This window comes from Alosa sapidissima, chromosome 11, assembly GCF_018492685.1.
Source record: "Alosa sapidissima isolate fAloSap1 chromosome 11, fAloSap1.pri, whole genome shotgun sequence".
Taxonomy (NCBI): Eukaryota; Metazoa; Chordata; class Actinopteri; order Clupeiformes; family Clupeidae; genus Alosa; species Alosa sapidissima.
In genome coordinates, this window is record NC_055967.1 from 16,126,932 (window position 1) to 16,141,836 (window position 14,905).

Sequence of the window (14,905 nt, forward strand, 5' to 3'; positions counted from 1 at the left end):
TCATCACCACTACTATGTTGAAACTAGCTAATCATGAAGGGGGGGGGGGGTTACTTGTAGTTGGCGGTAGTGAAGTTGTACTCGATGAGAACCTCATAGAGGCCCATCAGCAGCGTAGCGAAGATGCTGTTCCTGACGCCCACACTGGAGGCCATGGAGAACTCAGCTGACTTGTCCTGCACACAGACCATCACGTTCCACTGAGTAAAGCTGGGCACATGCAACACTTATTCTAACTTCAACTGACCACCTCATGCATCTTTGAAGACCATCTCTACACACCAGCTCAAAGTCCTCCAGCTCGCTCTTCACCATGCGTCTGGTCATGCTCTCCAGCATCGTCTGCAGCTCTGCCTGAAACCCTCCTTCATCATCATTGTCGTCCTCTTCCTCGTCTTCTATTAAAGGTTTTCTTGCCTGCAGCCCCTGGTGCCAGAGCAAGCAGTGGACTGTGCAAGAGAGCAGGTGGGCCTGACAGACAGAAAGACAGAAAGTCATTGGCCTGGCAGTCAGAGTGGACCAAAGTGGACTGCATTACAGTTTAAGCAATGAGAGAATTTAAAGAAGTGGCCTGGCACAAGCTGCACACATATACAGACAGACGTGGTCAATACAAATATGAGACTTGGTGGCTATAGATTACCAGAGGTTCTTGGAGGAACACCTGGTCTCCTTGTGCACTAATACAGGGCTCCAGTTTCATTGGAGGAAGCAAGTCCTGCTCTGGCTCATAGTAGCGTCTCAACTGAAACACAGTCAATATTAAGGAGATCAACATGCTGTCCTGTCCATGACATACACAACAACTATTTGAATACCCCCCCCCCCCTCCAACTGAAGAGCTCACACACATGGGAGAGAAGGGTCTGCATGATGGAGCTGGCCAGCTGGGAGTTGCGTCGCAGAACATCATGGAAACCCTGAGAAGGACACCTGATGTTAATGTACTTATCTTAATGACTCCAGAATAGGAAGTGAATTGGATTGAATATTGGATGTAAAATATGTAATTTGATATAAGACATTTGAAAATAAAAATGAATCCTATTTGAACTGTCAAGTTGTCCTGGTGTTACAATCAGTTCAGCTCTGCCCAAACTTGAAAATGGCTTGCTCAACACATGAAGGATGCAAAGGGACAACTCAGTTCCTTTTTGGTGCATTTTTCTTCCAGATGGTTTTGATGCCAATGGTAATATGCTGAAACAGTTGAATTGTTGAATAGAGTTGAATGAATTGAATGACATAGGATTAGGGACTACGGACTAGGGAATAGGTTGATAACCAGTTGCGTCTTTAGGGTTGAACAATGAGCTGTGTTTCTTGTTTTCAGGTTGAGGAATCCAAGCACAAGGGTGGCTAAGCTAACCCCAAACATTGTATACCCACGCTTATCTGGCAGGTGCGCAGATAAAAGCAGTCCTTCCAGCAGTGCTGGCTAAATCATTAGGTCCACTCATGCATTTGGGTTCTCTGCCCTCTTCAGGCCTGGAGTTGGAAAAGCTGCGGTTGTGCTCCTGCTTAGTGTGTTCTGTTCTTTGACGAAACATGAACAGATCTGTATGATGACACTTCCACTGAAACCCCAATAGGCTGTGCCAACTACAGTCTTGTAGATTTACCTGCCAGGAATATCGGCAGAAATATTCGTATTTGCAGATGCCGACAATTCTGAAACTGTTATCTGCTAATACCGATATCGTTCATAACATGCGTCCCTAGTAAATAAGGGGGTACAGAATTTGGACTGTATAAAATAGATAGTGACCTCATACAGCATGATGCGCACGTCGGCCTGCTGGCTGAGACAGCGACGGAGGCTGCTGAGGATCTCCAGGCAGAAGGCCTCGTTGGCCGCTGCATTGTAGCGCGAGTGGACGTCTGCCTGGACCTGAGAGAAAACCCATTTAAAAACACGCCAAGTAAAACTGGAGTCAAGGTAACAGGAGCATAGCAAGAGCTCCAGCAGAGCCACCATGGCCTACCTGGCTGGATGTGATAGCCTGGCTGGCCTGGCTGGAGGCTATGCTGCCCAGGACCCGGAAGTTCTTCAGCAGCAAGAGGAAACCCATCACAGCAGACTTTCTCCCATCCAGCTGACTACAGAGGCCAATAGCAGAACATTTAGAGAAAGTAAAGAAGACAAATTATAAAGACACAGTACGCAGCTGATTAATATATGGTTGAGATGCACATATAGCTGCAGCATGACAAAATGACAGAAGCAGTTCAGTACCTAGAGAACATGGCTTTCCTGAGCACAATGATCAAGGAGTCCTTCAACGCCATGCTAACTTTCAGAAGTGGCTGGGAGAAGGGAGAAAACAACCCCATTAATTAAGTAAGGAATTACATTTTATTTATGTAGCGATTGTAAAACCAAAGAGCTTTACAATAAATGAGAAACCACACCACACACAGTATTTCAGACACATTGGAGGCCTGTCAGACACATTAAAGATTCGCAAGATTAAGAGGTAAATACTGTTGTAGACATCTGCATAATAATTCAATGAAATGTTGTGTACACAAAAACAATAGCAGATGATGCAGAAGAGGAATGGGAAAAAAAGTCCTGTGTTTGAAGATTTGGGGGGCAGCCGTGGCCTACTGGTTAGCGCATTGGACTTGTGACCGAGGGTTGCCAGTTCGAACCCCGACCAGTAGGCACGACTGAAGTGCCCTTGAGCAAGGCACCTAACCCCTCACTGCTCCCCAGGCAGCTCACTGCGTCGGGATTAGTGTGTGCTTCACCTCACTGTGTTCACTGTGTGCCGAGTCTGTTTCAGTAATTCACGGATTGGGATAAATGCAGAGACCAACATTTCCCTCACAGGATCAAAAGAGTATATATACTTATACTTAAACCAGTTCAGAGACAAACTTTTGATTCCAACAGTGTTGACCACGATGTACTCATTGAACATTTGAAACAGTGTCAAATGCAGCTCTCAAGTCCAGCAAGACCAAGATAGAACAATCACCAGAATTAGCACTACATAAAATATCATTTGTTACTTTTAACAGAACAAATTCTGTGAAATGCCCTGAAACCTAATTAACACAACTTTCATTGCTGACCAACCTGGTCATGCAGTTAAATTTTTCCAGATAAAATCCTTTAACCTTCTCCAAAGGCATGAAGTAAATGTCAAGATGGAGGATGTGCCCTCACCTGGACAGCCTTCAGAAGCCCCTCCACGGTGCTAAGTGGAAGGTAAGACAGCTGGTCGAAAGTCTCCAACACCTTGGAGGAGGACTCGAGGAGGATCATGGGAGCAGAAGTGACCATGCTGGAGAGAAGATCTAGGATGGGGGTCAATGGGTGAGCAATAAGGGTGACAGTAGTGTACTAAAGGCTACAATCTATTTCTCTATTTTTATTTATTTATTACAACACCACTTTCACTGTTCCTAAGTATTTATTCATTCTTGTTTTTATCCCAAATGCACTTTATCAGATGTAGCAAAACAAATTTTGTTGTACAAGCAACTGTACAATGACAATAAAGGCTATCTATCTATCTATCATGACAGTGGACCTAAACATGGCACAAACATTTTTTTTTGCTTCCCCCCCTCAGTTTTTTAAATGGACACTGTATAATCTAAAACAAAAAAACAGATGCACATCCAATTGTAGAGGTAGAAGATAACCTCACCGATAAAATGAGTTACTGGAGATGCTGTTTTTGTGACCAGCCGATTCAGGACCTGCTCAAGAATCTCTCCTCTGATTTGCTCATGCATCTACAGACACACAACAACAATTTCACACCTAAAAATACAATAACTAACTTGCAGCTTACTTTTTTCATTATTGTAAATCTGCCTATCCCACAAGTTCTGTAGAGTATGTATTTTTCTAAACATGCCATATGTAAAAATAAAGTCCTTGTAACTGCTCAAGATGTTATTGACTCAAAATGCTAAATGAGTTTTTAATGCGTACAAAGATTTAAGTGAAGAAGTGTGGTTCTGTAGTATTAGACTGGAGTATTACCTTGAAGCCCTCCAAGAGGACCTGGCCACCAAGCTGACAGGCCAGTTGAGTTGGGCTCCTGGCTAAGGAGCTGGGGACTTCTGCAGTCTTTCCAAAGGGCCCAGACTTGGGCCCAAATGAGTCCATGAGGATGAAGCCTAATTGCACCAGTCCCTGGGTAACATGGTCCCAACCAAACACACTGAAAACATCAAGAGATCTGACTCGTCACACCTTCCTACACAGTAATATAGAAATCTACATACATAAATACACACATTGATGGTAAAATTAGCATCAATTAATCAATCCAATGATTTGAAGCCTCATGACAATCATTAAACATTCAATTACACATTAAATTACCCCACAACTACTGGCTTTCAAGATATCACTCTGACCTGTTTTTCACAGTCTCGAGGATCATGCTGGACACGCTACAGGGTGGAGCCACCAGATCCTGCAAGAACTTGGAGCCCTGCTGCATTTGCTCATCCTTGAAGCACTTTGTAATGGCCCCCTTTAGGAAGTCAAACACCTGCCCAGGGAAAGACAAGGACCCCGCACAGCTTATCAGACATCATCATGTCACACTCATGCTGGAGTGCTGGCAGCAATGCACTACACAGCACAGAAGCCAGTGGCAGGAATGGAATCAGTACCTGTTCCTCTAGACGCTGAATCCGAGACAAGGAAAGCAGCAGGGCAATGCTGAAGGAGCAGAGCACTCGTGACGGCTCACCCAGAGCTGCCTGCAAACATCAGAGATTTAACACTTTGTGACCACAGATCCCTTTGAGCCCATATGAACAGAACAAGGAGCTGCCAGACTGCTGGTTCAGCAGATATAACAACAATGAATGCAACCTTGATGGTTTTGAGGAATTCCTTGCCGAGCTCATAATCAAGCCGGACAGCAAACACGATGTGCAAGATGGCCGTTCCCTCCACGTGCCGCAGCTGGTCCTGAGGGATGGATTGCACCTCGACATCCAGATTCCTGTAACACATGAGCCTAGTGTGAACTCACAGATTTTCCTGTAATGAAAAACCTCCACCTAACAGTAGGGACACGAACGGATATCCAACTGGTGCCAATACAACAATAACTTAATACTAGATTGTTCATGAACAGCATAGACATACAGGTACCATAAAGATTATTTACTGTAATTTAACTGAAATGGTATGTGACTTAAAGGACATCAGCTGTCCTTAAAGTTTAGAATCCATCCAGTACTCTCACTGTATTCACGAGTCAACAGCACAAGTGACAGCTTTCAAGAGCTTCACACAGAATAAAAGTAAGAGCTCCCAGAGCAATACTCACTCCCCCTCCATCTGCTCTGATTTCTGCTGTTCATCCTGGTGCTTAAAATATTGTACAATTCCCTCCAGAATCTGTTTTTTACAACCCTGAAACAGAGAAGAGCAAAAGACTGACTTTTCAAAGACTGAGAGAGAGAGAGAGAGAGAGAGAGAGAGAGAGAGAGAGAGAGAGAGAGAGAGAGAGAGAGAGAGAGAGAGAGAGAGAGAGAGAGAGAGAGAGAGAGAAATTGTTTTGGTTGTATTACATGCTAAAAATAAATATCATATACACACCGTGCATATAGAACTTATCTCAGTCACAATAATGCAATTTCCTAACCTTGGACGACAGCAGCAAGAGCTGATAGATCAGAGGGGGGATTTCCTGGAGCTCCATCTTCTGGAACATTCTCAGCACCTTCTCTACAACGAACTGCAGCTCCTCTGGAGACAAGGGCACATCCCTGGTCACAGGAAAAGTCACCATTGAATTAGGATTCACAACACAAAAATGATGTTTATGACAACAACACTTTTTGAATAGCCCCTGTTTGCCAGTTCATTGTGTTGATTCAAGCAGTATTGGAGAATGAAATCATATGACCTTAGGCTCTTACCTAAACATGGTAGTCAAGTGTATGACACACTGTGGATCCCACCTATATGTGACACAACCAAGATATGAAGATGCATTATGCATATTCTATTAACCTAAAGTGTTCTAACACAGTATTTGAAATGGGGCTGTGCTCACCTGCTAGAACAGAGAGTATTGATGAGCTGCTTCTTATACTCCTCCCCACTCAGTTCTCCTACAGACAGAGATGACAAAAGAAGCCCCATTTTTCCAAGATCCATGTAAAAATCAGCCAGATTTCTCCTTTAAAGGGAAACTTGGAAACTATTTCAACTTAATAAACCCGCTTAGAAATCATTTGGATGGTCAAATGACCTGTTCCAGTGAAAATTACTTTCCCAGCTCCCCCTAGCGTCCCCAGGTGGAAAACCAACCTTGCAACATTGGGACTACCGTCCCGGTAAGAGAAGTGATAAACAAGAAACTCGTTTTAAATCGTGTTTCTTACCTTGTAACATCCACATTATTCTGCCGAACTTATGCTAACTGTTTTGCTTGCTTATAAATCCATGTGCTTTAGCGTTACCTTTTTCCACAGTTTGAAATAGCATAATGCACAACTTCTCCAGCAGAGGGGGAAATATAGTTAGTTAATCCTGCCAAGTTTCCCTTAAACCTGAACCCTATTTCTAGCCTGACAAGCCAGACCCACATCAAGATGTAGGGTCCCTTGCATTTTGCATCAAGATGAGTCCCTTGCATTTTCCCACCAGCAGAGCTAGTTGGCTAGTTCATCAAACTTTTACCAATTTGAAAAAAAGCTTAACTCAAATCACAATTCAAAGACCGCTGTTCGCCAGCAGCAGCATCCATCGTCTTTGTTTTCAAGTAGCAGGAAATTCACAAGGAAATTCACTGTCGCCGACTCCATAAACGATGTGATTGGCCTGTTTCATTTTTCCAGCTCGCAAGCCAACAGAGAGTTGCTAGACTACCCTGGCTTCAAATTATATTTGCTGCTGCTAGGGTGCGTCTAGATTTCTAGGCTAACCTATTTCATTTTCTCCCTCCAAAACTGTCAAATGTAATGTTATGAAATTGCTGCTCTCTGGTTTTGAATGAATGGAATGAAAATGCAGAGTGATTACTAGCGGAAACCAGTTAAAGTGGGGATGAGATATTGCCACCTCAGTGGAATTAGTAAATAGTTTGACTGGAACTAACAGCACATTGCCATTTCAAAGCATTTATCAGTAATTGAAATGGGGGGAAATGTAAATAACGGTGTTGCAGGTCAGTTTAAATTTCTGCTTGTTCTCCTAAAATTTTGTCTGAAGTAATTGTTGCACTCTCACCTTTGCCATAGGCGAGGGCCTCGGTTCCTGCAAGTGCGGTTAAAATGGTTGGAAAAAGCTCCAATGACTTTCCATTTCCCATCATCCCTGCCTTGATGGAATCTACATACAGAGAAGCCAGCTGGGCCAGGGAAGGCCCAGGGAGGCTGTGTGTCTAGGAAACAGAGGCAGAGTCTGTAAACTTCAATCAATCAACCAATCAATCAATCAATGTGATCAAGGTGAATATGCAAACGACTCCATCAAACACTTACCTCCAACATCAGCAAGCCCATGATATCGGAGGCCACCTCAGTCTGCAAGTCCCCTGAGTCGCACAGAGAGATGCAGTGCTGGTACAGCAGAGCCCGCCTCGACACCCCATCAGCAACACTGGGTGGAGAGCCTAAGTAAAACAGTGTTGGGTATTTTCACAAATGCATAATAATCCACTGCAATTGTAAAATATTTAGTGCTGTTGTATTACCTTTAAAGATGGCTTTGATGAGGGCCCCAATATCTTTGCCTTTAAGTGCAGTGTTTGTAATCAATGTAGTGAGCTGAAAATTATGGTGAGTAAAGGATATTTTTCAGTGTGCTTCAAATGAATGCATGCATGCAAGGTTAGCAACTTTTGACCACAGTATGGGACACCCACCTGCTCAGCCGTCACAGAGCTTAGGTATTTCTGTAGCTCGCCTGTACTGTCCCTCTCCGACAGGCTGGTGATCTTTTCAATGTCAACATCCATGCTGAATTTCTATAGGTCTATTTTTCTTTGCACTGCTTTGATTTTATGGTTCATCCGTGCGTACTTGAGACGTACGTGCTGCAACTGAGAATGAAAACGTTAACGTACAATTACCGTTTAATAAAAATTAACTAACTTACGTGTTAACGTTAGTTTCTACTTTTATAGACTGCTACATAGATAATGTCATCTAAAACGTTATGTGGGTGGTCAAGAGAGTTAAATAACGTTCCTGTTAGTTCTAGTGATAGATAAGACAGCAGGCTAGCACTAGCAGGTTGAGCTAACGTTAATAAAGTTGAACAGTGCAGTTGAAGCAACTATCGCCAAGTTAGCGAACTCGCCAGGGTAGCCAAATCAGCAACAACCCTGTACCATAGCATTAACGGATGTGACAATATAGAGTTTAGAAATTATTTGTGAATAATTCGTCATTGATATCATTTGTATATAGATTAAGATAATTTACCAAATCTCCAATATCTTCTGTAAACCAACCCACTTCAAACTCCCGCCAGCAGCAGCACTTCAAGTGAACACGGAACACAGCTTTCCTTTTCCGGTATGTGTGCCATTGGCTACGATTCTCTAATTTAATGTTAACGTATTAACACCGAATGGGATTTAAATGGTATCAACAACGGTATGAATAATGTTGTAACAATGTATTTGTTATGTGAAGTGCTGTCATTTCAAAGCGATTCACCACTTATAGTGAATCATTGCCGATGCTAAATGCTAATGCTATGTTCAAGCCCATCATCGGGCCAGTGGCGCAATGGATAACGCGTCTGACTACGGATCAGAAGATTCTAGGTTCGACTCCTGGCTGGCTCGAAAACTTTTTGTGTTCATATTCAACCTGAGGAAAGAAAATCTGAAAAACTGGTTTGTTTTACAATGAAAGATGCTCAAGTGACACAGAAGGTCTATGGTATCACCAATTGAATTCAGCGCCACCTATCTGTCAGTTACACATTAGTCCGCCAGCTATCACTGCCAGCTAAACGATCATGGGGTAGACACGACCATGGGGTAGACACGGGCTTGAAACCATTTTATTAAGTAGTAGGCTATATTAAATAATGATCTGCAGTAATTTAATATAATACCAACAATATTTTGAGAGTAGCCAGTGTAATTTGCTTTGTGTTGACAGAGCGATTCCTAGTATTGACATAGTTGACCTAGCACTACATTAAGCAATACAGATAGCCTACATACATCAAATGAACAGGCTCGTGTGCGACAGAACCACCCTTGGTAATGCCAAGTCTGAAAATAGCTCACGTCACAATTATGAGAAAGACATGCATAGCTCCTTACCCTGCAATAACAGATAAACAGGAAACTTTCAGTCATCCCTGCGCTATAAGCATAAGGGCAGCAGATTGTCGAACAGCGCATTCGTGGTTATCGGAGGCCAACCACATTCGAAGAACTTCATGAGCATGTGAGAGAGCCGCCCTCAACCAAGAATCACTAGCCTACTGCAGGGTTGCCAACTCTCACGCATCTGGCGTGACACTCACGCTTTCAGCACCAATCTCACGCTTTCACGCACATGCAAGAAATGTCACGCCAAATCCATTTTTATTTTATTTTTTTGCAATAAAAAAAATTAGGTTATGTGTACATTTAGTGACTGTACACTCATTGGGCTGTAGATGGCGGTGCACACATACATATACACATGCACACACACATAGGCACCAACATACTATCGGTATTAGAACGGCCAATACATAATTACAAATTCAGTAGGATTAAAAAAAAGCCAAAATAAATATTCATCATCATCATCATGGCTGCATTTCCAGTATTGGCGATAAGTAGTCGTTTGTCCACTAGATGGCTCATCGTTGCAGTGAGACGTAATTTTGTTGGAAGTTAAAAGTGGGTTGGAAAAAAAAGAAAAAATTTTAATAGCATAAAAAAGAAATAGCAAATACCTGCCTATTACGAAACAAGATTGTGGTTTAGAGAGGTAATTGAGCCGATAGCCAGGGTTAGCGGGGAGCTCCCAGTTAGCTATATTGCCAGTTTTGTGGGCCTCTTACAGACACAAAATGCAATTGAAATTTCGGTGCAACATGAACAACAAGATGCATTTTCATCTCATACATTGCGAAGAAATCGTTTAAATTCAAAGTTTGTACTGTCACCGACCTATGTTCCTATGGTTTCTTCGCAATGTATGAGTTTAAAACGCATCTTGTTGTCATGTAAGGCCCTGTTCATGTTGCACAGAAATTTTAATTGCATTTTGTGTCTGTTGAGAGGCACAAAGACACTCTCCAAATCATGCCCCTAAAACATCGTTTTTGTACCCCCCCTTTCACTGCAGTTAAACTAATCATGGTTTCCGGTTGTTTTCTGTTTTGTTCTTAGTGCATAATGGCATACAGTCAGCACCCAGCTACCCAGCCATTCAGCCGCCCAGCACCCAGTTTCACAGCTACCCATCCATCCAGCTACCCAGCACCCCAGCTGTCCAGCCACAGACACCCAGCTACCCAGCCAGCCACCCAACTACCCAGTTGTCCAGCCACAGGCACCCAGCCATCCAGCACCCAGCTACCTAGCCACCCAGCCGCCATGCTTCCCAGCCACCATCTGCCCAGCTACCCTGCCACCAGCTTCCCAGCCATCCAGCACCCAGCTACCCAGTCATCCAGCACCCCTGCCATCCAGCACCCAGCTACCCAGCCATGCAGCACCCCAGCTACCCAGCCATCCAGCACCCCAGCCACCCAGCCATCCAGCACCCAGCTACCCAGCACCCAGCTACCCAGCCATCCAGCACCCAGCCATATAGACGCCTGTTTATTTTGTTTTAAGTGCGTGCAGGGTGTGAGAGGGGAATCGATGTGCTTTGATTCCAGCTTGGTAGTTGTAGTCTGTGAAATTAAAGCACGTGTGTGTGAAGTATCCAAACAATGACACCTTCATTTCATTATGGCTGCTTTAGCAACACACCTTAAGCTACTGTGTAGTGGGTCCCATTTAGAAGTGGCGGAAAGGAGATTTTATTTGTGTCGCCAGCATAGTCTATTGACAATTTATGTTGTAAATAGGCCTACCTTATAAGCCTACCTGTAGCTTAGGGAAGCTAACAGCTTTCTATTAGGATCTAGTTTGTTAGTTACAGCTATGCGGTACATCTAGTTAGACCTATGAGGCAGACGGACGCAAAGTGTGGCCGCCCATTCTTCTCGGTTGAACTACTCACATAGCCTAGTCATCACACAGATATCACATTAAATAACTTTTATACGGTGCTATAGCCGCTATTTGCTGTGATAAACGGTTCGCGATAGTGTTAATTTCGTCAGACGAGACGAGAGGAAATATGTTCGTCAACAACCTTTTTTTTCATGACTAAGACGAGACGATGACGAGACGGCAGTAATGTCCTGAAACACTGACTAAGACTATCTTAAGATGAATTATTGTTGACGAAAAAAGACGAGACTAAAATGTTTTGCATGAAATAAAAACTAAGATAAAATCTCTCTTCATTTTCGTCTACAAAATGAGAAGACAGAATATCTAGCTGTTACGTTTTCAAAATATTCCGAATGAGTTCACACGCAACAGCTTTCCTGTAGGCTAGTCTACGTGCTGTTGCTGCAACCCTGTGGCTGCAACACGAAACTACATGGAACAAGAACACTGGAGATTTCTGCCAGAGTTAGCAAACTAACTACCTAAGCTTTATGCCACAATGCTACATACCCAGAAGTTGAAGCTTCTCTCATACAAATTAACATCCACCAGAATGTCCATACGAAAATGTTCATCATGTAATGTCAACTATTTAACTAGTTAGACTGATGATGCAAAGTTTGCTAGCAAGTAAGCTAATATGGAAAGTTCGCTAGCAAGTTAGCTATGGCTAAGATGGAGAGTCTGTTTGGGGAATGTGTTGTGTTTGGGCGCATATCGCCATCTAGCGAGGCGGAGTAAAACATTAATACTCAATATTGCAAACAACTCATCTATATTATATTTTACCACGTCTGCTCGCGGACCACTTGGGATAGCTTGTGGACCACCAGTGATTCCCGGACCACACTTTGAGAAACACTGGTCTACGAATATGACAGTGGTCCAGTCAAATCTTTTACTGTCTATGGTCAAATCCCAGCCGAGCTATAACTGTAGCTCGACTTACCTGTGCATGTAAACATACTGACTGACAAAAAATCAGAATGAGTAATTATAACAGACGAGTAGCCCTGTGGACACACAATATTGTTGGAAAATTGAGACGTGTGAAACACTATTTGACTCAAATGGTAATCAGAAATAATTTGTTATATAAAAAAAGACTAAAATGTGTTGACTAAAACTGACTAAGACTAAGATACCTTTAGTTTTCTTTTGACGAAAACTAGACTAAAATGACGAGACTTTTAGTCGACTAAAACTTGACTAATAAAAATGATATTTGAATGACTAAATATGACAAAGACTAAAAAGGACATTTCGTCACAAGACTAAGACTAAGACTAAATTAAAAATAGGTGACAAAATTAACACTAGTTCGCGAGAAAATTAACTTTCAAGAAATAATCATAGGCTATTACTCTACAGCTCTGCGCTCATCTCAATTCATATAAGGTGGAATATCTCACAAACTTTTCGTTCAACTACATGACAAACCGTAAACCAGAATAAACAGCAGAGCTTACCGAACACAAAGGTGTAATGCAATCCCCTGTACAATAAGCCATTCCAGAGTAATAGGTTTTGAAATGGTAGCAAATTTCTATATGGTCTCCAACTTTGGGCCTTAAGTGTCTTAAAACTGAGCTGTGCTTAAATACCTATATATCTGTAAATATTAAAATCAGAGGATATACAGCTCATGGCTAAGAGTTGAGCTAAGAGCTAAGAGCCATGATTTTTATTTTCACAAAATGCTAAGCATGCATGTATTTAAGTGTCTTAAAAAAGTGTGTTTAAATTGGGCAATGCATGATTTCATAACAGGCCAAATAGAAAATAAATGTTAAATATAGCCTAGATATAATATTAAAATTAGATGGTATAGAGTTAGATAAAGTTGGATGGCTCCAGAACTCACACCAGTGGATTGTGTCTTAAAGGAGCCACACCACTTTTATGACACTAGCTGTTCTGTTGTCCTTTAGTTTTGTTGCTACTGGGCATGAAGGGCAGGCCAATTATGAGTTCTGTCCAACATTGATGGCATAGGTTTAGAAAAAAAGTCAGCACATTTTAATCATATCGTAATAATACCAATAACCGTGATAATTTTGGTCATGATTTTTCATCAAATGTTCATACTGTATCTCTAGTGGCTGGTAAAAAACGTTTGTGTGAGCACATGAAAGCCTGCTGTAGTCCTACTTGGCATATTGGAGACAGTATAGACAGTATAGGCCTACAGTAGTTGTAGGCTAGCTACTACAGGTATAAGTATAAGTATATACTCTTTTGATCCCGTGAGGGAAATTTGGTCTCTGCATTTATCCCAATCCATGAATTAGTGAAACACACACAGCACACAGTGAGGTGAAGCACACACTAATCCCGGTGTTATACGGTAACTGGCTTTCATGTTAACTGGCTGGACTGTTTACTTTGCCTCTGGAGTTAACGTAACCGCCCCCTTCTTTTGCAGATGTGTTCAGCTGATGATTTAGCCTCCGATACCTGGCCGCAGATTCATCTGTTTAACTCAGTGGTTCTCAAACTTTTTCTTTCATTCCCCACTTTGATCAAGGGGGCATTCTCGAGCCCCACCGGTCCCTCATCGCTTTAAGAAAGTGGTAGGTCAAGCTTAAAATGGTCAATGGTTCTAAATTCTATATATAGAGTTCTAAAGTTCTAAATATATCCTCTTCAACAGAGTTAAAATCAGCTGGTGCTGCAGATATAATAATAAATAAATACATAACACATATTTCTGTTTTCCAGCAACATAGGCCATTTTACAGCATTGTACAATATATTCAATGAAATACCAACATGCTGCATTAAATGGATCCATAGTCTTATTTGCTAGGTGAGGTAGGTGCTTGTGTTTGCCTTGTAACTGGACATTTAACTCAAATGTATCGCTAAGATATATCAAATATATCGCTAAGATAGGCCAGCTTCGTCAAGAAATGTTCATTAGTGAACGTGCTTGCAGATTCAAACATGCGCTCTTCCTCCAAGAAGAGGCGACTCGGAGCTCAAACACGCGCGACAGCACTTTACCTCGGGAAAGCCACCTTGCCTCGCTGTGAAACAGTAGCTTTTGGTCAGCTACCATCTCTTCGCAAAGTGCGGAGAATAGACGCACTTTTAAGGGCTGGGTTTTGATGAAATTCACCACTCTCACAACAACGCTCAAAATCTCATGTAGGTCGGGACTAACTAAGCTGCCTTGACACGAGCGCTGCGTGTCTGAATAACACAGTGCGTCCATTGCGCATGTGCTACCTGGGCCCAGGCTTCAGATAAATAAAAAAAACTCCTGTTTTTCACGTCAGTTCGCGCCCCACCTGGCAAGTCTCCGCGACCCACAGTTTGAGAAACGCTGGTTTAACTCAAGTTCAAATAGAAATGTTTGTGATGCTCCACTTTGTTGTTTAATAAAGCTTTACAACATGATGTGTCGGCGTTGGAAGTGTCAGGTTGTCTGTAGAAGGCTAGGCTACATGCGCTGGACCATGAATATGCCACCAAATAAATAAAACTAAATAAACTCCATGTGGGTCTCGAACCACTACTAAATCAAACTGCTTGCATGATAACCTGACACCAACCTGCTTGCGCCACTAACCAGTTGATACTTCTCAGTGAAATTGGTGATATATACTAGGCCTACTAGTACGCCTAGTACACCACACCTAGTATGTTATTGTGTTTAGCAGGTTAACACAGCGGATTATGGTGACTGGCTACTGTGTTATCTTGCAATGTTGCCCAAAGTA

At 42.4% G+C, this 14,905-nt stretch overlaps 1 protein-coding gene across 2 annotated transcripts in view; it reads right to left on the minus strand.

The window, feature by feature from the left end:
* fanci (FA complementation group I) overlaps positions 1 to 9,392 on the minus strand; it is a 19,136-nt gene extending 9,744 nt beyond the window's left edge. Inside the window, exons 1-22 of one of the 2 annotated variants that reach the window (XM_042110031.1) lie at positions 9,279 to 9,392; positions 7,860 to 8,036; positions 7,689 to 7,761; positions 7,477 to 7,607; positions 7,223 to 7,376; positions 6,045 to 6,102; positions 5,908 to 5,949; positions 5,631 to 5,754; positions 5,313 to 5,398; positions 4,850 to 4,982; positions 4,645 to 4,734; positions 4,384 to 4,520; positions 4,004 to 4,184; positions 3,663 to 3,750; positions 3,176 to 3,306; positions 2,237 to 2,307; positions 1,986 to 2,100; positions 1,769 to 1,891; positions 852 to 920; positions 644 to 745; positions 283 to 471; positions 55 to 176 (exon numbers count right to left, since the gene is read on the minus strand). In XM_042110031.1, the coding sequence (XP_041965965.1) occupies positions 55 to 176; positions 283 to 471; positions 644 to 745; positions 852 to 920; positions 1,769 to 1,891; positions 1,986 to 2,100; positions 2,237 to 2,307; positions 3,176 to 3,306; positions 3,663 to 3,750; positions 4,004 to 4,184; positions 4,384 to 4,520; positions 4,645 to 4,734; positions 4,850 to 4,982; positions 5,313 to 5,398; positions 5,631 to 5,754; positions 5,908 to 5,949; positions 6,045 to 6,102; positions 7,223 to 7,376; positions 7,477 to 7,607; positions 7,689 to 7,761; positions 7,860 to 7,952 (2,312 nt within the window). In that variant the 5' untranslated portion in view covers positions 7,953 to 8,036; positions 9,279 to 9,392. Of the gene's footprint in view, positions 1 to 54; positions 177 to 282; positions 472 to 643; positions 746 to 851; positions 921 to 1,768; positions 1,892 to 1,985; positions 2,101 to 2,236; positions 2,308 to 3,175; positions 3,307 to 3,662; positions 3,751 to 4,003; positions 4,185 to 4,383; positions 4,521 to 4,644; positions 4,735 to 4,849; positions 4,983 to 5,312; positions 5,399 to 5,630; positions 5,755 to 5,907; positions 5,950 to 6,044; positions 6,103 to 7,222; positions 7,377 to 7,476; positions 7,608 to 7,688; positions 7,762 to 7,859; positions 8,037 to 8,421; positions 8,528 to 9,278 lie in introns of those variants that run through there. The other variant, XM_042110030.1, reaches the window with a different exon arrangement.
* Between the last annotated feature and the right edge of the window lie 5,513 nt (positions 9,393 to 14,905).